Source organism: Hyperolius riggenbachi, chromosome 10 (genome assembly GCF_040937935.1).
Source record: "Hyperolius riggenbachi isolate aHypRig1 chromosome 10, aHypRig1.pri, whole genome shotgun sequence".
Taxonomy (NCBI): Eukaryota; Metazoa; Chordata; class Amphibia; order Anura; family Hyperoliidae; genus Hyperolius; species Hyperolius riggenbachi.
Window position 1 is genome coordinate 106754281 of NC_090655.1, and position 25874 is coordinate 106780154.

Consider the following 25874-nt stretch of genomic DNA (forward strand, 5'->3'; position numbering starts at 1 on the left):
AAGAGGCAGAAAGTCTTTAAGGTCTCAGGTCAATTCCAAGGAAGGTGTGCAGTGTTCAGCCGTGTGTGATACCAAGGAAGATCCAATCCAGCTTAAATCTTTGCCATCCCAAGTAATCCAGGTGTTCTGAAAGGTTATAGGTGTTGCTGGAGAAGTGCTACATTAGAATCCACTGAAATTTCGGTCCAGTCTTTTCATTAAGAGGTTTAAAGTAGCAGAAATGAGATGTAATGTCTGGAGCAGACTTAGAGAGCAGCAGCACCAGTCTGGGCGCGCTCAGTTCTGCATGATCTCAAGTCCTTCATGCATGTGTCCTGGATTCAGATATAATTTGACCACATTTACATAGTCCCCTTGTGATGAGGGCTTGATATGAGTGATCTTTACATCAGGGCTGTAGAGTCAGTACAAAAATCTTCGAACTCCGACTACTCCGTTTATGATTCCACTCTGGTCTGTGGAGTCTAAGCTCAAGAGTTGGAACAATTTTCAGTACCTGGAGTCGGTGGTTTCAATAAACTGAGGAGTCTGAGTCGGGTGATTTTTGTACGAATTACACAGCCCTGGTAAGAATTAGACTAAGGAGTCAGAGCAATTTTGGGTACCTGGAGTCTGTGATTTTATAAACTAAGGAGTTGGAGTCAGATGACTTTTGTAATGACTCTAGAGCCCTGATTCCACTGACGCCTACTCTTCTAATTTGCATATAACAATCTTGTTAATTGAAAGTGTTCAACATGAAAGTCATTTTATCACTGCCAAGCTTAGGAATTTTAAAGCTATATTGAGATGGCATCTGCTTTTGGGAACACAAAGCTCCTGGCCAGGAAGCTGACACTCTACCCTGTCAGCCATCCCAGACTGTCATAGGCAAAGTGAATGCCGCGGTATGATATTTGCGTATTAATATTTACCGGAGCCCCATATCTGCTGGGTTCCAATGTGTAGCCCCACCACCTTGCAGAAAAAGGCCTCTGCCTTTTATCTGATATAAAAAAGGCCAGCGTCATTTTCTGTAAGGGGGCAGATCTGTGTACTGGAATCCAGCAGATACGGGGTTCTCACAAAATGTATTACATAGACCTGTGTTGGGACATTCTAACTTTTTGTTGTTTTTCTTTATGTACACCAGAGATGCATTTTAACTAAACTTAGGAAATAGCTATTGAGTAGATATTAAATAGAAATCAAAATGAATCCTTGGTAAGAGTTCCATATTTTTTGAACTATAAGACACTTTTTTTTTCCCTTTAAAATTCTGCATCTTCTAGTCCAAAAACAAAATGAATATTGCAAACTAAATAATTTATAGGCCAGTATGAGAAATGCACTACAAGTTACAGAATCACTAGTTTTTTTCATGCGTCTTTAATTGAGTGCTGCCTCTTTTAATCCAGATGTATAAAAATCTCAGACCAACAGCAGTTACAGAAGCTCTAATGAGCCTGTTTCTTTCAATGGGCAATAGCAAGGATGTAATTTCTTAAAACCATTTTACTGTTCCATAGGAAGCTCATTGAATATTAGGAATCAGGAATAAGCAAGTGAACAGCTGTTCCTATTGAAATGTAAAACATTTTAGAAGTACAGTATTTTTCATGTACCGCATGAATCCATCAGGTAGAGAGGTGAAGGCGTTCTGCTAGTGCCGTGTTTTATTTGAAAACTTTTCCAGATGAGTAAATTGACTGCAAGCAGATTTAACAAACATTTGTTTAATGCCTGTAAAATCTTTTCCTTGGCATGTCCAGACGATCTGCACTATAGAACATGTTGGTGAAGTCTCACCTGTTGCCCCCGAAAGGTGCTGCAGAGGGCTATAGCACTTCCTGTGCAGGATGGGTCGTGCTGATTATTCTCAGTAAAAATTTTTTTTTGAATTAAGAGATTCATTTGAAGAGTTCCTATATGCTGTACCATCAGTTTATATCCTCCTATTGATTGATATATTTTGCTAAGAAAGCGTTTCATTGGTAAACACCAGACGTGGCGCTTCGATACGGTGTTTTTTGCCTAGGCAGAAAAGTTGCAGGTCAGTGTCCCAGAATAGTGATGTCATAACGTAAGTTGTGATTTTTTTTTTTTTAAATTACATCTAAAATGTTTTCAGAGGGATGCAACATGGGCACATGAATATTGCATGTGACAAGGAGTCTGCAATCCACTGCACCAGAATAAAGAAAAATGAAGGCACCCATTGTGTTTAAGTCAGAGTATTAAAGGGGTTTTCTTGGGGGGGGGGGGGGGGGGGTTGAAAATAAAAATGGACACTTACCTGGGGCTTCTACCGGCCCCCTGCAGCTATCGTGTCCTGCGCCGTCGTCCTATGGTTCTCGTCTCCCCGCTGCTGGCATCGGTCAATTATGCGTATTACAAAACGAATAGTGCGCTCTCCCACTCGCGTCATCGGGAGTTTACTGTGCAGGTGCAGTACGAAGTTTTCTTGTTTCTTTTTCTGCAATTTTCTGTGCATTTTGCTTTTGTGATATGTTTTTGGTACATTTTGTGTTTTGCAGTTTTTCAATATTTTCCCCTTTTCCATGGAGAAATCTATAGTATTATGCTTCAGAAACGCATGTTAAACGCACTTCTTCTGCATCATCGTTGAAACGCGTTCTCTGCGATTCAGACGTGTTTGACAGAAATGTGCAGCAAATTGCGCATATCAAGAAATGCACATTAGAAAAAACAGATATGCGGCCTATAGACTCTCATTATGTGCAAAAATGCATGCGTTTTCCGCAATACAGGCGATTCAGTGTGCTCCTAGCTGGAGAGCTTATTCTTAGTTGGGTCAAATTTACCATATTTTTTGGCGTATAAGATGCACTCCCTCCCCCCCCCCCCCCCCCCCCCCAAATTGGGTGGTGAAAAGTCAGTGCATCTTATCTGCCGAAGGCCTGGTCGGGTGCCTCCCCAAGCCCCCCCAGCTCTTACCCATTCAGCGACGCACACAGGCTCCTCCGTTGTACACAGCCGACTCGGCTTCCGTCCTACCGGGGTTCACTGGTGCCCTCTAGCTGTGCACGATGTCAGGTCACACACGAGGTGCGCATGTAGAGGGTGACATTGATCTAGGAAGTACAGAGGACACGCAGGACGAGTGTATACAGCGGTGGACACGGACAGAGGACTCTGATCACGTCACTGTTTTGGGAAGAGCATGCAGTTAGATAGGAGTGTAGTCGGTGCAGCTGGGAGTGTAGTCGGTGCAGCTGCGAGTGTAGTCAAGATATAATTCAAGCACTCTTTCATTGTGTAACACAACAAAATGTATTTTTATGACAGCCCCACAGTGCATATAAAGAACACAGTGATAGTAACAAAGGTAGAAATAGAGAAAATATACAAGTATGCCAGGTATTTCAAATATTAAACCATTTGTACAGTGTTAATTATTTCAGAGTTTATCAAGTTTATGGCAGATAGGAAAAAGCTGATTTTGCAGTCTGTCAGTGTAGATGGCAGTGCAATCATTGTAGCTGGGCAGTGCATCTGTGATAAAGAAAGTTGGGGGGGGGGGGGGGGGTTCTATAAGACGCCCCTGCCCAATAGACACACCAGGTTTAGTATTTTTCTATTTTTGCCCTCTAAACCTAGGTACGTCTTATAAACCGAAAAATATGGTAACAGTTACAGCAAGGGTCCACTTTAATATACAAGTGATAGGTAAAATATTTTCAAAATTTTATTCAATGCACATTACATTTTTTAACTCAAACTTTAAGTCAAATTAAGGTATACAAACTTATTTTTCATAGCATGGTAATGTACTACTCTCCCCTGCAGCCCTGTGAAAACTGCATGTAAACTTGGTAAGGGTACCATTGTCGTCAGACTAATTTGTGTGAATATCTTTTTCCCTTGCGGTGAAAGTCTTGTATAATGACCCTTTTAATACAGTTTAGGCTCAAGTCCATAAAATATGATATGTAACTTGTAAGAGGACGGAGACAGCTGATGCGATCAATGTGGAGCATGGATGGTGTTGGCTATGTGAGACGGCTGGATATTTTAGTATTTCTGGTAGCAGTTATTACTAATATGATCAGTGGAGATCTCTCCTAGGCCAGTCTTGATTTCCAGGAAATAGTTTACCACTTTGACAGATCTTTGCCCATCCATCTAACCTTGTAGTGAGAGATGTGGACTGGAAGGGAAGGAGATATTTTGTCCACGTACAGTTTCTGTTAAAGATATAGATTTTTTTTTAAATGGTAAGACCAACTAGTCAGCCATTGCTGACCATTTTATGTTAGGTGCAACTTGCCTGGTTGCAAGGCACACCTAAAAGATAACCTGTTGCAAGAAGGATATGGATCCTGACATCTGGACTTATAAAGGAGAAAAAGCACAGGCACAACGGGAGCCCGATCTAGTGCATTAAGGTTATTGCAATGTAAAGGTTCTGAATATGATGATAATACTCATAAGTGTAGGTTGCTGCAGAAAGCAACCCACCTGTAGAAGCAGGTGGGGAGGTACTGTCCCCACTCAGACTTGTGTTGGGTAGCAGTCGCAGCCCCAAAGTTCTTTATCTTTAGGCTTCACAGGACCTAAAGTTAAAGTGGAATAACACTCTGACCTAACATTCAATAAAAAATGTGTTTTCCTACTTTTTTTTTTTTTTTTTTACCCATACAGTTACCATATTTGCTTTCTTGGACAAGTAATATTGTCCAGTTACAAATTACAAGTCCCCAACGGACAGTTTATCTGCTCTGAAAGCTGCCATTGCATTTTATTCATAGCTTCTATAAATGAATATTGAAATTCTAGTGAGCTCTTCTGAACTGTGTGCGTGCTCCTTTTCAGCACAGCTAAGAATGTAACAGGAATGTAAACAAAAGATAATGTTATCACCTGTTTTGATGTGGATCATAAGCTGAATGAGCTTTCCAATGCAGAACTAAGTGCTGTTTTTAACTGTGGCCCTACCTTCTATAACAAAGCTGGGCAAACTTTATGTGGCCTGGGATACAGACGGTGGACCATGGGATGCATGCCTCTCCTTTTTTTTTCTTTTTCTTTTTTTCCCCTTTTCTCCTCCCTCCCTGCTGAAATGTGAAATTGTTAACTCACCGCTTCCAACATCGTACTCCATGGCCACAGCCGCGTCATTTGACATGCTGCCTGTACATGCAAGACTGCATCTCGCTGGTAGGTACTGAGGGCATCACATGATGCTGCTGTGGCCTTGGAGACCCGATGGTGGAAACGGCGATTAGGTGAGTTAACCCTCTCGCATAAGTCTTGCAACTCTGCAGGGAGGGAGGAGAGGAATCCGGCTGCCTAGTGGTGGGCTGGATTCACAGTGCATTCGGGACGGATAAGGCCCCCGGCCCGTAGTTTACCTATTGCTGTTCTAGAAGACTTTCACGTTAAAGAGCATGGAGGCTGACCTATTCATAAAAAGAACAGTTGCCTGGCTGTCCTCGTTGGTCTTTCTGGGTTCAGTTGTGTCTGTATGACATGGTTAGTGTTTTTGGACTTTCGTTGGAGCACCTAATGTCCATGTTTGGTCTGGATTCAGGGCAGTTTCTGGCTCTAGGCAAGGCATTTATTGCTCTGCTCCCATACATGGATTACTTTTATTGGTGCTAATAGCAAATTGATAGGTTATATACAGAAAATTTATTTTTCAAAACTAGTCTATAAAGCATATACAATTATTACCAGGCCAGGTACTACTCACTGGCCAAACTCGCTGAACCCACTTAACAAACCCTTCCTATAATTGATATTGAGGGGTATGCAGCCACTTTAAAAAATAATGTTGGTTATATACTACATGGGTCTTTATAGGTCAGAATATTATACTTGAAACCCAGAAGAGTTGCAAAAGTCAACTCAAACCAAATCTAAAACCATTACAGCTAAATTAGCACATTGATAGCACCTGCCATATAATTTATGTTATTCAGGCCTCTTTTGTTATGGTAGGCCTGGTACACACCGTTGTCATCAGAAACAATCATTTCTGACGTACGATCAGCTCCTGATTTTGTGCAGTAGTGATCAGAAAATCGATAATGTTATCTTTCGGGAGCTGATAGGACCTGTCGGAAGTTGATTCGATCCATCGGTCTGATGGGAAATTGCATGATGTGTACCAGGCTGTAGACTTTTCTCCTGACCTGTCCAATAGATAGAAGCCCCTCTGGCAGCAAATGATCCCACTCTGATCAATTGTCACACACCGCACTTATTTATTTTTTTTAATTTATCTCCGCATGAAATAAAATTAGTAGTACCCCTGCTCCCCCCCCCCACCCCCCCCGGGCATTTCCACCCGGCCCCACTAATACAGCTCTCCCCAGTGCACCAGCAGAGTATTAGCACAGCAGAACAAAGTCGCACTCCCCTATCAAGCACACACCTTTCTGTGTGTTTCTGTGATCTCCTTGTGCCCATATACTATGACTTGGCAGCATGTATGTGCCTGTTAAGCATCACTGTGAGAGTGCCTATTTTTACTGCAGCGGCAAGACAATTGCGTCAAAGATGCATTTTGACTTGGTAGGGTTTTTGTCTGACTTTGTGTGTGTGTGCGTGTGCATGTGCGCGCGTGTGTGTGTTATTACTTTTTTGTTACATGTGCTTTCTGATGAAGGTGTTGCTTTCCAGTTCACACATTACAACAGGAACCTCCACTGGACACCACCATGAACCACCCCCACCACCATGAACCACCTCTCACAGTAAGCTAGTACACCTTGTGTAGGTGACCTTATTGCATTTAAAATACACCTTATTTCATTCAGAACATTCCATTTGCTGCTATTACCAATCTTTATTTCCCTTCTGCCTTTTTCCTTGGTGGACCCTGCATGGGATTCTAACGTGTCACCTCCAAAACACATGACTCATAAATTACGAGCAGTTGCAAGCCTATAGCCTTGTCTAGTAGAGGGGATATTCATTATCAGACTTGTGTTATTTCACTGCTTAGATTGCTTCATTGTTATCTGTTGTACAGTCCAATCCCAGAGGTTGGCTTGCAACATTTTGGACCAGATAGCATTTATTCTGCATGATGAGGTCCAGGCTCTCTGTGGGCCAATCACAGAGCTATCCAAGTGTCTGGACACCTTAGCTAGAGAGTCGATTTAAAAGCCATTTGCACAGACCAGCCTTTATTAAACAAGACAAGTTTGCTGTTATTTAGCTTCTTCAATATTACGGATCAAACGGTGGATAATACGGTATTTTTGCATGCTTTGCAATTGTTCCTTTTTTGTTTTCTATTGGGTAAAGCAAAAGACATAGGATATGAATAAAGAAATATAGATTAGGTGCGCCTAAGTGTGACAGGTGCGTGTAAAGACGGCATCTAATTTAGTATTGCTTGTCTTTTCCTGTAATCCCCACGAAAATGTTAATTCCTTTAGGAGTCAATTACCTGCAATTTATGTACATTGAATGCTTTCATCCCATCTCTTAGTAAAATGCTGACTGTGGGAAACAGAGTAAGTGTACCACAGTTATGTGCAGGAGGCAAATGCTTACATGCGCAAAGGTGGGCGCCGCATAAAGGATTTAATTGTAAACAAAAGCATCTTTCCTCCGCGCAGATTAAAATATCAAATTATTCTAATTGCTCAAACACCTGCTAGGTCTTCCCATAAAACCTGGATTATAAATGCATCGGAGGGCTGTCAACACCTTTAGACTGGGAAGCCCAGAATGAAGTATTAGATTTGGGACCCTGGAAGGAGCGCTGGCCAGTTGCGAGCAGATTTGTCACTGGAATATAATCAGCACGGCACATTGCCCAACATGAGTAGATCTGCTAGAATGGGCCAGAACACAAGCATGTGACCGTTTGGTTGTTTTAAGCAGACCTGTCTTCAATGCATGCTTAACCCTTAGCTTGCCACTTGTTCTTTAAAAAAATCTACAAGCCAGTGGCAGATATGAATAGTGTGTATTAACGCTGGGAGCATGCGGGCGTGGGAAGTCTATGGGCCGCATTGCAAATTGCAGCTATCTGCAATTTGCAATGTAATGTTTAACGCACAGCATGTTGAATCATCCCGTATGTGATTCGCATACAGTACTTTCCTATTGGGCATTGAAAGCATGTGTTTAAAACTAAAAGAGAAAAAAAATGAGGTGGCTTACCTCAATAACAACAAATTCATATAAATTAAATTTTAATATGCACAGGCAATGCGTTTCGTATGTCTCCGCCCATTTCCTCAGGCCAAATAAAGTGCTGAAAGGTTTATCAAGCCAGGTGCAGAGTACTTCTCGTGTTTTGCATGCATTGTTTAATGCATTGGTTAATTGTTTACTCCAAAAATAAACTCTTGCTTAGCTGAGCTACAGGCATGGATGAATGATAACTGGTTGAAACTGAATGCTGACAAAACTGAGGTCCTCTTTGTCCAAAGCCAGTGCTCGCCATCAAAACAGCTCTATCCTAAAGCAACAGCAATCAGGATTGGGAATTCAGACATAAACAGCTCCAACCTTGTGCGCAGCATTGGCGTACTAATCGATGGGGATTTGAGTTTTAGAAACCAAATTTCATCTGTAGTTAAATCTTCCTACTTTCATCTGAAGAACATTGCAAAGATTAAACATCTGATTCCCCCAGAGGATCTTCCAACCCTAGTTCACGCCTTCATCACATCACGGCTAGACTACTGCAATGCTCTTTATGCTGGCCTCCCCAAAAAGGACCTGCGTTGCCTGCAATTAGTGCAGAATGCTGCTGCCAGATTGCTAACAAACCAGCCTCGCCACTGTCACATTACACCGATCCTTCGCTCACTGCACTGGCTACCAGTAGAATGGAGAATACTCTTCAAGATTGGACTGCTGACATTCAAATCCCTGCACAATCTGGGCCCTGGATACATGAAGGACCTGCTGAAGCTGCACCACACCTCTCACAACCTCAAATCAGCAAGTTCTATAAACTTGGTCACTCCCAGAGTGCACCTCAAAAAATGTGGAGATAGAGCCTTCTGTCATACTGCCCCTACTCTTTGGAACTCCCTGCCACACCCAGTAAAGACAGCACCATCCCTGGAGCTATTCAAATCCAGACTGAAAAGCCACCTGTTTAGCCTGGCATTTCTGTACTTATAAAATTCTTCCTCTGTACCACGATGGTCTGAGCCATGCTTATGCGCTTTGAGTCCTATGGGAGAAAAGCGCTCTACAAATGTTATTTGTTGTTGTTGTTGTTTACAAAATATGATGCAATACTGTATTTTTCTTCATTGAATAGAGGAGATAATCAAAAAAACACACATGCAAATCACACACAAAAGAACCCGCAAAATCGCTAAACGCAGAGAAAAAAAACCACAGTAATGAACACAACAGAAAACGTATGGTTTTCCACACAGACAAGTGTGCTCCCAGCCTAAGGGCCAGTTCAGACAGGCGTTTGCTGGTGACTGTGCACATAGTTTACTGCTGCGATCCACTACGTCCTGCATTTAGATAAATGGTAGCGGTCGTCTCAATGCTTTTATTGCCGGCGATCGTGGTCACTCAAGTATTCCGAGATGCTGCATGTAGCGTTTAGTGTCATGGATCCGTGTCCACATAGGAGCTCAATTTAACAGTGAAATGCTGGGGACCAATGCCAAATGCTTTTCAGCTCGGCAGCAGAAAAGCGTATAGCATCCTCTGCACAAGCTGCTGACAGTGTGAGCGGGCCCTTAAAGAGGAACTTCAGCCTAAACAAATATACTGTCATTAAGTTACATTAGTTATGTTAATTAAAATAGATGGGTAATATAATCTCTTACCCACCCTGTTTTAAAAGAACAGGCAGCCATCTTTTTGGTTGAAAGGAGGTGACAGGGAGCATGAGACACAGTTCCAACTGTCCTGTGTCCTAATCACCCCTCCCAGCTGCACGCGCTAGGGTTCAAATCTCAATTTCAAAATGTAAAAAATCTAATTTGCACCAAAACAGCAGAACGAGAACATCATCAGAAATCCCATCTTGCTTTGCACAGCATCAGGGGAAAAATGCCCAGGCAGATTTCTTTGGTGGGGCGGAGCTTAGCTGCTGTGCAGCTAAAAATGAAGCTTGGGTAAGAAAAACAAACAAACAAACCAAGCCTTTTCAGTGCTGCTGAGTAGATTTTTAGTCTGGAGGTTCACTTTAAAGAGGAGCTGTCAGCCATACTATCTCAGAAAAAAACACATCTATAGGTAGATAAATACTTGCTCTACTTACATAACATATGTATTGCACTGTCCACGTTTTGATTTTAGTGATTTTTCTACAGTAAAAAAAAATCCTTCTTAGCATTTCCAATTTTAACTGTGGCTATTTTGAAGCCAATCCTGATGTAATTTCCTCCCTAAGGGCTCAGCCACACTGCAAGCGCTTTTCTGAGCACTTTGTGATTGATTAGCGCTTTCTGAATACTTTTTTTTAAAAATCGCTCCCATTCACTTCAATTAAAATTGCGGTAAACATCACTACGAATCGCGTACGTGAAATTGCTAATCAATCACAATCGCTCAGAAAAGTGCTTATAGTGTGGCTGAGCCCTTACTCTCCTATGCCTGATTGTGTATGCATTGGCTGCCCTCCTTCCAGTCTTCAGGCACTCCCACCCAGGTCTGTAATAGAAAGTGCATCGTCTCAGCATGAGATATATTGTTCAATCAGTGAGGAACAGAGGTGTGGGAGGGGAAAACAGGAGGGAAAGAAGCTTCAGCCAATTAGGCTGCATTAGTTAAGTCTGAAGGGATGTAGAGAAGCAAAAACGGACAACCTAGCATGCCCTGCAACTTCCTTTTTGTGTACCAAATGTTGTGTGTACCAAATAAGAGTCAGGGGAATGATCATTTATCAACAAGAAAAGTAATCGTGATGTTAACTTTTGGATTGCCTGGTTAGTATCCTTATTACTTGTTTACCAGATAAAAATAAAGAATTGATTTTTGATTTTATGCCTGACAGTTAAACTTTAATGCCTTGCTAAAATCTACATGTACCAAAATCCACATTAGCCAGAAGGGATTGTAATTTGGGTGCAAGTAAATTAAGAACATAGATTTGCAGAAACATTTTGCGTAATTCTGTATCAACTTTGAATTACTTGCATATTTTAAGCCAAGTAGAAAGTTGGCACTGATGCAAAACAAATGGTGTGAAAATAAATATATCAGTTGATACTGTGATGTATAAATGTAGTAACTGACAGCGCTCTATATCAGTCCATATAATAATGGTCGACACTTGGGATTGGGGTTCCCCCCCTGTGTATAGTGACTAACCAGATGTTGCGGCCAATCAGGCCCGGTATCACCTCACTGCCTTCTCTGGCAACCTCCATCACTTCCGTGTCCTAATTTGTTTGCCAGGCTTGATGGAAATGATGCTTGTCAGTGAGAAACTAAGATGGAGACTTCACTGACAAGCATCCTTCCCATCAAGCCTGGCAAACAAATTGCAATAGGTTGCCAGAAAAGACAATGGGGTGGCCATATACCCCAGAGGTGATACCGGGCCTGATTGGCTGCAACATCTGGTGAGTCACTACACATGGGGGGGAAACCAATCCGAAGTCTCGACCATTATTATATGGACTGATCTAGAGCGCTGTCAGTTTCTACTGCATTTATTGATCAGTTATAACACATATACTGCTGCGCCCCACCATCAGCATATGGTGTTTGTCAGCCCAAAGGACTCCTTATACACAACTGTTCATCTTCTATTGAGCGCTGTGTTTTGAATATTTGATACTGTGATGTACCATGGAGTTCAAAAGAGCAGACCTTAATGGATTGCTGAAGAGGTGGCAACCATTGGTTTCCTTTTTAGGGCCTGTTTCCATTAGTGCACATTTGCTTTGTTTCCACACATGCCAATTCGGATGGGGAATCACAGACTATTCAAATGAACAGGCAGCCGTCCGATTCGCATGCAGGGTAATATCTGATGGCATGCAGCATTTTTCCACATCCGAATCCGTGTAGCAATGCTTGGATTTGGATGAGTCTCGCATCACAGATGTGTCTAAATCGCGTCTTGCAAGATGCATGCCAGCACACAGTGGAAGCGGGCCCTGATGTGTTTTAACTCAGGGGTCCCCAACCTTTTTGAGCCCGGGGCCCACTATCCCGACCACAATTTTCTCCGGGGCCCCCCTGGGGGCCGGGGGTGGGTGGGGGGTGAGTGGGCGTGGCTAGTGTCGGCGGCAGCAGCCCCCCATTTTTTCCCAGATTCCACAGTATAGCAAGTACAGTTTCCACAGTATAGCAAGTACAGTTACCACAGTATAGCAAGTACAGTTAGCCCAGTATAGCAAGTACAGTTAGCCTAGTATAGCAAGTACAGTTACCACAGTATAGCAAGTACAGTTAGCCCAGTATAGCAAGTACAGTTACCACACTATAGCAAGTACAGTTAGCCTAGTATAGCAAGTATAGTTACCCCAGTATAGCAAGTACAGTTACCACAGTATAGCCAGTACAGTTAGCCTAGTATAGCAAGTATAGTTACCCCAGTATAGCAAGTACAGTTACCACAGTATAGCAAGTACAGTTAGCCCAGTATAGCAAGTACAGTTAGCCTAGTATAGCAAGTACAGTTACCACAGTATAGCAAGTACAGTTAGCCCAGTATAGCAAGTACAGTTAGCCTAGTATAGCAAGTACAGTTACCACAGTATAGCAAGTACAGTTAGCCCAGTATAGCAAGTACAGTTACCACACTATAGCAAGTACAGTTAGCCTAGTATAGCAAGTATAGTTACCCCAGTATAGCAAGTACAGTTACCACAGTATAGCCAGTACAGTTAGCCTAGTATAGCAAGTATAGTTACCCCAGTATAGCAAGTACAGTTACCACAGTATAGCAAGTACAGTTAGCCCAGTATAGCAAGTACAGTTACCACGCTATAGCAAGTACAGTTAGCCTAGTATAGCAAGTATAGCTACCCCAGTATAGCCAGTAGTTACCCCAGTATAGCAAGTACAGTTAGCCTAGTATAGCAAGTTTAGTTACCCCAGTATAGCAAGTACAGTTAGCCTAGTATAGCAAGTATAGCTACCCCAGTATAGCCAGTAGTTACCCCAGTATAGCAAGTACAGTTAGCCTAGTATAGCAAGTATAGCTACCCCAGTATAGCAAGTACAGTTACCACAGTATAGCAAGTACAGTTAGCCTAGTACAGTTACAGTTAGCCAGTACAGTTAGCCTAGCCCAGAATAGCAAGTATAGTTAGCCCAGAATAGCAAGTATAGTTAGCCCAGAATAGCAAGTATAGTTAGCCCAGTATAGCAAGTACAGTTAGCCCAGAATAGCAAGTATAGTTAGCCCAGTATCGATGCCCCAGTGTCGCCAGTACAGTTGGCCCAGTGTAGCCTCTCCTCTCCCCCGCACAGCCCCCCCGTGGCCGCCGCTCCTGTTACCTTACGAGCGGGCGGTCGCTTCCTTGAATCCCCATAGCTCCTCTCCTCTTGCAGCACCTCGTATTACAGCAGCGCTTCCCGCGCGGCTGCTGTAAGGAAGGGTAGGAAATAGGGCAGCGGCTTCCTGTAGCGGCGATCGCCGTTACCATGGGAACGTTGGGGACCTCTGTTTTAACTGATCGGTTGTTTGTGCTTTCTCCGTTAGGTGCTTTGCATTGCCCTCTGCATAGATGTAAACTGACCCATAGGGAAACGTAGAAGATACATTCACATGTGCTGAGCATCAATTGTCTGTTGCTTTACAACTGAGTCAGTGTAAGCTGGCCCTTTTCATGAAAGATTATCACTAGTAGTATCGCAGACCATGCGCATGCGCAGCTTGTGTATCTTTTTTTTTCCTAAGACTGATAATACTTTGCAAAAAGCGATGTATTTTTGTCAGTATTTGTTGATGCACCCTGAGAAGTACAGTATGTTTATTATAATGTTCTTGTTCAGAATGTAGAAATGAACACTTGTGTCTTTGCCTGATCAGTTGCAACCAGCAGAGACCTGGTCAGGCAACCTGGAGTCCATCATAGGTACTATTGCATTTACAGCCAAATCCTTGGAGCTGGGAACATCTGCTTGAAGATGCTGAAGAGTTTGACAATGCACTAATTGAATTAGGTTTTTTTTTTCTGGGGTTGCAGGCTACACTAATTGAATTTGAATCAGCCGTGAGTTTATTTGTGTATATTTGAAATGAGAAAAGCGTAAACCTTAGGGAGCAGACTGGCTTGCAGACATGGCCATTCAAGTGTACTGTGCTGCTCTCTAATGGTCCTGAGCAGTATTGCCAGGTCTCTGGGGAGAACAAGCGTCTTGTTTTGTTTATTCCATGCACAGTAATGCAGTCTCAGCTTTGTGTTGGCTTGTGTCATTTAAGTAGCTTGCACAGACTTTATTCCCTCTTTTAAATGCAATATTTTTGTGTTGTGGTTAGTGAATTGTAAATGACGGGAATGCACATGTAAGTTACAGACAAGCCAAAGCAAGAAGGGGGATAAAGTGAGGTATATAAAATTAGATTAAAAACTAAAATTGGAAAAAGAAGGTGGCTTACCTCAATAAAGACAACTTCATAAAGAAATGTAATTTATTATGTACTGGCAGAATACAAACACTAGCTATATAAATATAATTGGCGCTCCCGGCCTGCTCGGCTATGTTTATTGTTTGGCATTCCTGACAAAGTGGGCTCAGACCCACGAAACGCGTTGCCAATGCATCATGAATTTCATTACTATTTGAAATTTACATTATTGAGGTAAACCACCTCCTTTTTTCACTGTTATATTTAATCTAATTTTATATACCTGTGGGTGCCTTTTTATCCTCCCCCCCCTATTCTTTATCAACCTCCGCCACACTCGGTACCTGGTGTATTTTCCATGAGAGAGCGACCACTTTCAGCACTTCCACGACACCCAAGTGGAGGCGGGGTTTTGAATATCCACCTGCCTTATGTGGTTGGTTGCCCCCCAGTGTAACCCACCTTTGTGAGTACTACCTACTATTTCTACTTCTCTCCATAATTCTCGTGTTAGTGACATAGTGCGCTATTTTGGCTTCCGTTGTCTCTGTGCATCCCTTTTCAAGGTGTACAGCCACCATCTCTTCTCACTTTACCTGATTGCAGTTTTATTTGATAAACGGAAGTCAAATGAAGATGCTGTAAGTGGTGAGCCAAGTGTAGGCACAACTAAGGCCTCTTTTCCACAGACGGCTGAATTGCCTGTTTGTCTGGCTGTTCAGTTTCCAGACTGTAGACCACAAGCGCCATTTGGATGCAGTAACATGCAGCTAAATTGCAGCATTTGCAAACATCGCATTATAAAGCCTCATGTCACATCCGACCACAGCAACTGCCGTGCTATGGGGTGGGTCTACTGCACATGCTGAGCGCTAGCAATCGCCCGGCAGATGAACAGGACAGCTTCCCATAGAAAAGAGGCCTTAGTGATAGAGGCACAAAGTCAAGTACTTCTGCTGGCAAGGGAAGTGCCATGCCAAGTTCTAATGGAGATCAACATGTACCAGTCCTGCATATTAACACATTTTGGTACATTTTAAGGACTGAAATTCTAAAGCCTTGTGCTCAGGCATGAGGACTGTTGCCCACAGTGTTGTCAAGTGACAGTTCTGGGTCTAGTGCTGTACATATATGTTGTTAGCCAGCAAGCTAGTGATGTGTTATGTTGCTGTGGTGGTGGTGAGTGGAGGGGGTGGGTTTGAGGAAGGCGGTATGGCAGACAATGGAGTGGCAAAAGAAAGGAATACAGTGGCATTTGCCTGTGCTCAGACAAGATAATTTGGCTTCTATTTATTTTTCAGTAGAACTGCCGCTGCAGTTCAACTTCTCTGAGCGCACAGATAATGCACTGGTTTATTAACCCTTGGAATGAAAATAATAATAAAAAAAAAATCAAATAACAATGGAACGCAAGCAAGTTTTTGAAAAGATTGGTACAATATTTACATATGTTTCTCCTTATGTCACTTTAAAATAAACCTGAAACGAGTACACTTAAGGATTTATACTCACCTGGGGCATCCTCTAGATCCCTGAAGTCCATTAGCTCCCTTGCCGTCCTACTGGCTCTCTTGGTGTTGCTGCAGTGAGCCCTGTAAATTTGGCAACTCGACTGAGACGCAGCCCTCTGAGCATGCAAGGTCCAGTCTGTGTACACCTCTGATTGCGTTCCCATGGTGGTGAGTGTTCTGTGCATGCACAGTTCAGAAAAACTGTTGTTGTGCTTGTGTAGAATGCTTCCAGTCAGGGGACAGCAATTGGCAGGTGTGTTCAGACCATGCATGCTCAGTGGCTGGATAGCTGGCCTCACAGCAGCGCAACAGAGGGGACTGGACTTGCTTCAAGAGACCAGATAGATTACAGGGGGCTGACGGAAGCCCCCAGGTAAGTATAAATCTTAGTGCTTGTAATGTGTTATGGTTTCCTTTTGGCTACTTTCACTTTTGATATGGTGCGGTTGTCCTGCATCATGAGAGCTTGGGGCAGGACACTGCCACAGGGTAACGTGCAAGGGGAAATGGTGCAGACTGCACTGCCGACAGGGTAACTGCTCCTCATTCAGTGACGTGCTCCCTGCTTAACAGGAAGCAAGTCACTGAAAGAGGAACTCCAGTGAAAATGATGTAATACAAAAAAGTGCTTAATTTTTACAATTATTATGTATAAATGATTTAGTCAGTGTTTACTCATTTTAAAGTCTTTTCTCTCTCTGATTTACATTCTAAAATGTATCACATGGTGACCTGTTTACTGCTGGCAAGTGATTTCTGTGGAAAGAGATGATGCATTTTTGGCAGTTGGAAGCAGCTGTTATTTCCCACAATGCAAGGCTCCCACAGTGTGATCTCCGCACCCTGGCGCTGACATCACACTGTGGGAGGGGTTTCACCACAATATCAGCCATACAGAGCCCTCTGATGATCCGTTTGAGAAAAGGTAAATATTTCTCATGGGAAAGGGGGTATCTGCTACTGATTGGGATGAAGTTCAATACTTGGTTATGGTTTCTCTTTTAAGTTTTGCCAATTTGCACACCGCACCACAAATATGATCGTGCTTTCACACTCACCACACTGCATTGACTTGCATTGCTGCATAATCCATGCGGTAGGCACAGATCACGCACTGCAGAGTTTGCAGCGGCCGTGCATCGATTTCGCTACTTTTGTTGCACCGCAACTCGTTGCCATAGTGTGCAAGTCCTCATAGACCTACATTGCCCTCGCGACAAGCTATGGTGGAGGAGAGAAAATACGCTAAGTGTGAAAAGGGCCTCAGACAATAGAATAAGCCCTGGAAGAAGCTGTTCAGTATTGTCAACAAAACAGGAGGTGTGAAATGCCATCCCCTGGTTTGCTAAGATAACTTGAGTCAAAAAGCCTATTTGTTTAGCTATCTTCCAAAGCGGACTACAAACCACATATTTTCAAAACTTGAGTGTGCGACATGTTATTGGAGGACAGTTTTACCTGACATTGTGGCATACTCCTTTAGGACTTTTTAGGGGGACTAGAAAGGAATATATATCTCATCATTTCCAGTACAACTAGCTGCACGTCACTATTCTGTTTAAAATAACTTTTTTTTTTTGTTTAAAGTAATAAAATACCCAGTGTGTAAATCTGTAATGAAAGGCGATGTAATCCCTTTTCCAATTCCTTTGTATTCGGGGTGCCCCCTTGTGGGGATTTTTAGTCATTGATTTCTTTTGCCAGTTGCTTTGCATTTGTGATGTCTCTTAGTGGGGTCTCTTAGTGCTGGGCTGCGGAAGTATGACTTAGGAAGTACTACATAACTTGGTTGCTCACCAATCACTTTGTAACTCAAACTTCACCTCATATATATATTTTTTTAAATTGACCCTTTTAAATAGATTATGAATCTCCGAGATGAATTATTTGGGGTATGCCTTTTATAATCTGTGGGTTTAAAACAAATCGCATACATTTTGGAATTGTAGCTGAGCACCACAGTGAGGAAGCAAGTCAGATGTATACAAAGTTATTCTGATTTCACTGTCTCTGTAATCCAGTGCACACTATTACTCTGTCATTCTGTGCCATGCAGCTAAGCCAATCAGAGTTCAGACCCTTTCAACTCATGTACAGCAGGGGAAAGCTGACTTACTGCCTGAGCATGGCATTGCTGTACTCAGGGCATTGGTGAACCCACCTTTCCTGATACACCCATTGCTCACCTTATCCCATTGACTGACCGTGCCCTTTACTACCAATCTCTCCATAGGCTAAGTGTAGACGTTATACTAACACTTACAGCAACCCTAACCTTAAACTTAACTCCTACCCTAACCTTGCAGACAAAAAATAACTTTCCTAATTGCCCACACTGACCCTGCTTTCACTATCTTTAGTGGTATCTTAACCCTTAAAATCCAGTAATTTTGTACAACTACAAGTGCAGCGTATGCTGAAATTTTAAGTTCCCCACAGTATATAGACTGATCAGCCACAACAATAAAACCACTTGCCTAATACTATGTAGAATGTTCTTGGGCTGCAAAAATAGTCAATGCATAGATTCCACAAGACCAATGAAGACACTCTGACTGGTCGAATCATTTATTTCTGACATGTCTGATTTCCATCGATTTTGTATTGAAGTGATCGAAAAAATGATCGGAAATCAAATCGGACCTGTCGGAAGTAATCGATTTGACCCATCTGTCTGACGGGAAATTCCATAGTGTGTACCTGGCATAAGATCCTTCAAGTCCTGTAAATGTGATGAACATATGATGGGTATTTAGGGATTGAATTTTTGTTTTTTCAGCTTCTCTCACAGAATCCTGATCAGACTGATATCTGGGGTATTTGATGCCCAAAGAAAACATGATTGTCAGTCCAGGCCAGCAATTTCCTTTGCTGCATGGTGCAGTTCTGATACTAATGTGCACACTGTTTGTGCTTTTGATGGTCTGGACACACACTTATGCCTGGTACATACCATGACATTTCCCATCAGATAGATGGGTCGATAGATAATTTCCAACTGATCTGATCATTTTTCTGATCACTTCTATGCAAAGCGATCAGAAGAACGATCAGAAATCAGATCTGACCTGTCGGAAATTATCTAATCGACCCATGTATCTCACAGGAAATTGCATGGTGTGTACCAGGCTTAAGACTGGTCTGTAACTATGCAGCCACATATGCAGCAACTCTGTGTCCTGGCACATTTTTCTCATGGCCAGCATTTAGGCTGGATTCACACCATATGTGTGCAAACTGCAATAAAGACGGCCACAAGGGGGCTTCAGGAAGCCCGAGCTAAGTATGGAACCTGAGACTTTTCGTCTCAGGTTCTTTTTAATTAAGTCTGCATGCAGTGTGTTAGAATAATGCGATCCAGTACAGTGAGCAGACCCATAGAATTATATGGACAGTGAGTTGGTTTGCTGAATTATTCTACAATGCAACAGATGTAGTGTGAATGGGCCCTAAGGGCTGAAACTCACCAGCAGCCTTTTCTAATCGCTAGTGATTTGAATAGGCTCTTGCTAATGCAATGCTATGGGGGATTTTTATAAAATCACATCGCTCAAGTGGGATCACACCCATAGCATTACATTAGCAAGAGCTTTTCAAATCACAAACGCTTAGAAATGGCTTAGTAATGTACTGCTAGCGGGTTCCAGGCCTAAGGCTGGATTCACAGTTTTCTCCCAGGGCACATTTTCTGGCCCTTCGTATCGGGGGGGGGGGGGGGGGGTTGTTTGTAAGTCGGAATCTTACAAACAACCCAACCCATTATTAATGCTGGATTACTGTGGCGTGGAATGATTGCTGGTGTTGATTATAGATCACTATGTTAGTAATGATCACTGTTACCAAGCAACCATTTCTGCTCCATGGAGAGGAAAGGGGGATGACAGGAAGTGACAAATGAGAGATGCTGAACAACGGGGTTAGTTTGTCATTGCTTGTTGTCACCTGATCTCTGAGTGAAGCTGCTGAGCTCTGCTCACCTCTCATCATGATTTGCAGTGACACCTCTCTAGTAAATTCAGAAGCCATTAATTACTGGTGTCAGAAGTCTGGACCAGGTAACAGCTAAGATGGTGATGAAAGCCTGATTAAAAATGATTTATAACTCTGAAATCTAGAAAAAACTATTTTGACAATCGCAAAGGTACGCTTCTTTTTCCGCTAAGATGTGGGCTTGGCTTCCTGGAAACGAAATAAAAGGCCCTTTCATGACTTCATAGCAATGTCTAATCTACAAGGATGACATGTCCACTTTAAAACTGATCTCTTATAATTTCCCTTGTAGTGCTCTCTCCGCTTGTGACAGTGTGGTAACTCTGCTGTATTGTTCAAATTCACATTGGCCAGGTTGTTCTGTAAATTAAACACTGACAGCTACCCCGAGGGATGCAGCCAAAGTATTTATGATGATGTGCTGATTACACAAAATACACTGCAAGCAGAAAACAGCTGCAGAGAAGAAACCTCTTGAAATGAATACAGTTAGGAAGAGAACCCTCATTGTCTGCTGTGGTGAAAGTACACTTCAGCATGCTAATGAAGGCCTGCTAGACGCAGTTGCCTCTTGTACCTACTTAAACTTCCTCCGTCGCTGCGCTATTGTTATGGCTGTTGGTCTTTAAGTGAAGCAGCTACTAGCAAATGAGATGATTCATTTACAAAAGATTGTTTTACTCTTCTAGTTGCCAACATTTACAGTATCAAGAAGATCCAAAGGAAAGAAAAAAGTAGCTGAATGCCTTTTATGTTCTAGAAGATGTCATTACTCCTATGGAGTGACTTCAGTTCTAATGAGTGAAGGTGAACTTTAACAGATAGTGAGGGAAAGAAGTATTTGATCGCATGCTTATTGTGCTAGTTTGCCCGCAGACCAAGAAATAACGAGTCTATAATTGTAATGGTAGGTTTGTTGTAGCTGTGAGAGACACAATAACAACAAAAGAACTTTAAAAACCCATTGTAATGAGGGGAAGAAGTATTCGATCCCCTATCTGCCAGCAAGACTTTAGGCTCCCAGGCGTATGCAGGTTACGAGCTGAGATTAGGAGCACCCTCTGTGATGCTGGAAAACACGGTTAGTTTTTGAGCCATTTCAATGGTTCGATAGATAATTTCCAACATGTCCGATCTCCTGCCCGATCGTTTCGCTGCTCAATTCCGCATTGAACACAACGGAAAAAAGATGAGAAAAACGAGCGGAATCAAGCAGGGAATCGATCGAGCAGGACAATCGAGCTGCAAAATCGAGCCGTGTATTCCCAGCATAGTGGAGTGCTCCTAATACCAACTTGTTACAGGACCCGACTAAGACACCTGTCCACAGAAGCAATGCTTCAATCAGATTCCAAACCAGACCAAACAACTGTCCAAGGATGTTAGGGATAAGACTGTAGACCGGCACAAAGCTGGACTGGACCACAAGACTCGCCAAGCAAATTTGTGAGTAGGTGCATCGGCATTACAATAGACCTTGCAAGGGATGCAGCCACAGGAGGGCCTAGAAGCCATAGGGGGCCCCATCGGGGCAGAAGTTTATTTTCCCTGTCCTGAGAAACTGACAACTAAGGGCACGAAGAGAGAAAACTTTCTGCTCTCTGCACAATTGTTCTGATGACTGCATCTGCTCAGCCACTGATAAGGAATCATACAATGTTTTGCAAAGATCTGTAGACAGTCCCTGTTCAGTGTGCAGCAGGCTCTTGTGTACAGCACCCAGCCCCCAGCCTCTCTACCCCTCCCCAAGTGCTATGTACTGTAGTGATGCTGGAGAAGTCTGCAGAGCCAGTTCTGCTCCATCAGAGTTGGACAGAGTATAAGAAGCTATTTTCTGTGTGCGTTTTTCTGTATGCATTTTCTGCACACCATGTGTGTCTGTATGTGTGAAAACATGCACATTTTATCACAGAACCTAATGTAATTGATAGAGAAAATGTGTGCAGTGCTTCACTGCTATTTGTTTTTATCTGCACGGGGAAAACACCTTCAAGTGTGCACTAGCCAGTTGAATAATATTGGCTCTCAGTTTACCTGTGCAGAAAGTGAGGGGGGGGTAGGGTGGCCCCATCCAAAGTTTTGCGGGGGGCCCAATGATTTCTAGTTACGCACCTGAGAAGGTGACAATAGTTTACATGATAATTTGCAAATGGAAGAAATGGGAAATGACTGTAAGGCTTGGTTTACACATAAAAAAAAGGTGTCCTAGCAGTTTCTTTGACAGTTGGCATCACTTTTGTGTGTGTTTCTATGGATGTGTTAACACATACATCTGTATATTTCCTTTCCAATCCTGTCAGTTTTGTACGTGTTTTTATGACTGTATTCATACATAAAACATAAAAGGTGTCATTTCCATTCCTGTCAGAGAAAACTGATAGAAAACTGATGCAAAACTGACAGGACTGGAAATGTGTAGATTTATGTGTGAACCTAGCCTAATTCTCCCTTTGTTTAGTTCCCCATGCGAGATCTCACTTTGTGGAGTTGCAGTGGTTTATGAGAACAGTAATGCAGCAACTGAAAGCTGCACAGAGATAACGTGTCAATGATCTGAGTGCAGCTGGGACCATAGTGAGCAAGAAAACAATTGGTAACGCAATACGTAGCGAAAGACTCAAGTCTTTCAGAGCCCGCAAGGTCCCCCTGCTAAAGATAGCACACGCACAGGTCCATCTGTTGTTTGCCAATGCACATCTGAATGATCGAGAGGAGAACTGGGTGAAAGTGTTGTGGTCAGATAAGACCAAGATTGAGCTCTTTGGTATCAACTCAACTTGCTGTGTTTGGAGGTGGAGGGATGCTGCCTATGACCCCAAGAACACAATCCCTTACAAACATGGAGGTGGACACAATATGCTTTGGTGGATTTTCTGCTAAGGGGACAGAATACCTTCAATGCATCAAAAGAACAATGGATGGGGCCATGTACTGTCAAATCTGGGGTGAGCTCTTCCTTCCCTCAGCCAGGGCAATAAAATGGGTAGTGGATGGGGTATTCCAGCATTAAAATTACCCAAAACACACAGTGGTGGCAGCAAAGGAGTGGCTCAAGAAGAAGCACATGAAGATCCTGGAGTGGCCTAGCTAGTCTTCAGACCTTAATCCAGTACAAAATCTGTAGAGGGATCTGAAGATTTGGTTTGCCAAAAATTGTCAACGTCTTGAAACCATACTGACTTGGAGAGGATCTGCAAAGAGGAATTGGCAAAAATCCCTCCTGAGATGTGTACAAACCTGATGGCAAACTACTACAAGACTTCTAAGATTACCAACAAGGGTTTTGCCACCTGGTACTAAGTCATATTTTGATAGGGTATCAAATACTTGTTTCATTATAATGCACTTCACGCTCTGCCACAGGGCATTCGATTTTTGAGGGTTCTCTTCTGTCACAGCTACAATAAACCTACAATACATGTACAAACTGGTAATTTCTTCAGAAGGCACATGAGTGAATTCAGCAGGGGATAAAATACTTCTTCCCCTCACTGTACAATAAGGAAAATGGTCCAAGGATGCACTCAAACTGCATCAGTTGTGTTACAGAATAATTCTACATGTCAATTGACTTCCCATACAATTTTGTGGGCCTGTTTACAATGCTGTACTGCATGGTAACTGATTGCGTTATTGTAACTTGCTGCATGCAGACTTTGTATTAAAGTCAATGGCCTCAATTCACTAACCTTAACTCCTGTCTTTAATAACTCTTCTAAGCTGTTTTACAGTTATCACCATGGTGATATAATTGTGATAACTGTAAAACAGCTCAGAAGAGTTCTTAAAGACAGGAGTTAAAGTTAGTGAATTGAGGCCTATGTCTGGTCTCTATTGTAGTTCACACTCAATATAATGTGTGCATATGCAACTTACCACTGTGAAGAGAGCCTTAGGGTAGGAATCCACTAGGATGTGTTTTTACAGAGTCTTAGGATCGCAGACGATCACCGGTGATTCCCAAAAATGATTTGCAAGTGAAACTGAGTGACGGGGAAACCAATTAGTGTGATTGCGATTCGGGGTAATCGCAGTTACACGACATGCAACATTTTGAGCGCATTAAAGCTCAATACAAAGTATATAAGTGCTGCATAAATCACTTATTAAAGTGATTTATGCAGCGCTTTGGGGGGCCGAGCGATCGTGTTTTTAAATAAAACTTTACTCACCATGTCTTGAGTTTTTTCTTCTGTTCGTCGCCCCGCCTCCTAAAGGAAGAGGTCACAGGCTCTTCTCTGATTGGTCCTAGAGAAGCAATCATGGCCTCTTCCTTTAGGGTGTGGGGCTACGGATGGAAGAAGGATGCCTGGTAAGTATAATAAAGTTTATATATATATATATATATATATATATATATATATATATATATATATATATATATATAATATATATATCGGAATCTATGTACAGCACTACCAAGCGTTGGGAAATCATGAACGCAAACGCCCTAGGAATCGCTGCACACAGCACTGCAGCGATTCCTAGTGGGTTCCAGGCCTCACTGTTCAGACTTCAAGCTTGCAAAAAGTGCGAGTGGCAAGTAGGGTTGCCAAAGCGGAGCAGTGCTTTTCAGCGCAGCTAGATTTGGACGCAACCAGCGCCGCCATAGACTGTAATGGGAATCAGCAAAAATCTATTAACCCTTCGCACTCTCGCATGCAAATGTTCAAACAAATGCATTCACAGATTCACTCATCCAGGCACAACTGTTATCCCTACAGCTAAATTAAAAGCCGGGGTTTTAGTTCACAGAAGAATGCATTCTTATGCTTAGTCACCTATACTGCGCAAAAGTACCCAGGTAAACATAGGTGTCCTAACTCTGGCCCTGTACTATGCATAGTGCAGACATGCAAACAACATTCATTGCATTAAACCTATCAATAGATTAGGAGCACACATCCTGACGTCCTCTCCTTGGACAGACAGTGCATCTTACCAATCGCACAAGGGAGCTAACGTTATGTGTCCATGTGCACCATGCACATACACCAGCATAAGCTGTGTGCATGCTGACAAACACATACATTGGAAGGAGGGAGTGCACTGAATTAGACCCTAGCCACAGGGGTCAGTAACAAGAAAAAAAGACATATATCCAGGCACATCGCCTCTAGTTAGGACATTAAATAAGTTAAGGAAAGGGAGGTGCTGAAGGGGTGTGGCTAGAAAACAGCAAAAATCTATTAACCCTTCGCACTCTCGCATGCAAATGTTCAAACAAATGCATTCACAGATTCACTCACCCAGGCACAACTGTAAAGGTGCCCATACACTCGTCAGATTGGCAGTAGATAGATAAGAAATGCATCTGATGATCTATCTAATGCGTTTTTGGAACGTTTTTTACCAGGATAGAATTCCAATAGATTTCAGTTTGAAATCTATTGAAATTCGATCTGATGGCATTTTTTTGCCATCAGATTTCCATTAAGGCCAATGCAAACTGATAAGCTATCTCATCAGATCGACCTAAATTTTCCACAGTGCCAGTTCGATGTAAATCCATCGAAATCGATCAAAATCGGCCATCGATCGGTCGATTGGCCAACCGATTTGTGTTCGATCGGGATCGATCGGTCGGCCAGAAAATCGGCTGAGTGTATGGGCCCCTTTATCCCTACAGCTAAATTAAAAGCCGGGGTTTTAGTTCACAGAAGAATGCATTCTTATGCTTAGTCACCTATACTGCGCAGAAGTACCCAGGTAAACATGCTGGTGTATGTGCAGAGTTAGGACACCTATGTTTACCTGGGTACTTCTGCGCAGTATAGGTGACTAAGCATAAGAATGCATTCTTCTGTGAACTAAAACCTCTGCTTTTAATTTAGCTGTAGGGATAACAGTTGTGCCTGGATGAGTGAATCTGTGAATGCATTTGTTTGAACATTTGC

The 25874-nt window shown here is 42.6% G+C and overlaps 1 protein-coding gene across 4 annotated transcripts in view; it reads left to right on the plus strand.

Annotated features, from left to right (window-relative positions):
- BTRC (beta-transducin repeat containing E3 ubiquitin protein ligase) overlaps positions 1-25874 on the plus strand; it is a 312139-nt gene that overhangs the window by 45320 nt on the left and 240945 nt on the right. The window contains exon 1 of one of the 4 annotated variants that reach the window (XM_068255592.1): positions 19850-19903. The exons of the other annotated variants lie outside the window; for them this stretch is intronic. Coding sequence (XP_068111693.1) covers positions 19889-19903 — 15 coding nt within the window. The 5' untranslated portion in view covers positions 19850-19888. Of the gene's footprint in view, positions 1-19849; positions 19904-25874 lie in introns of those variants that run through there. 4 annotated transcript variants of the gene reach the window in all.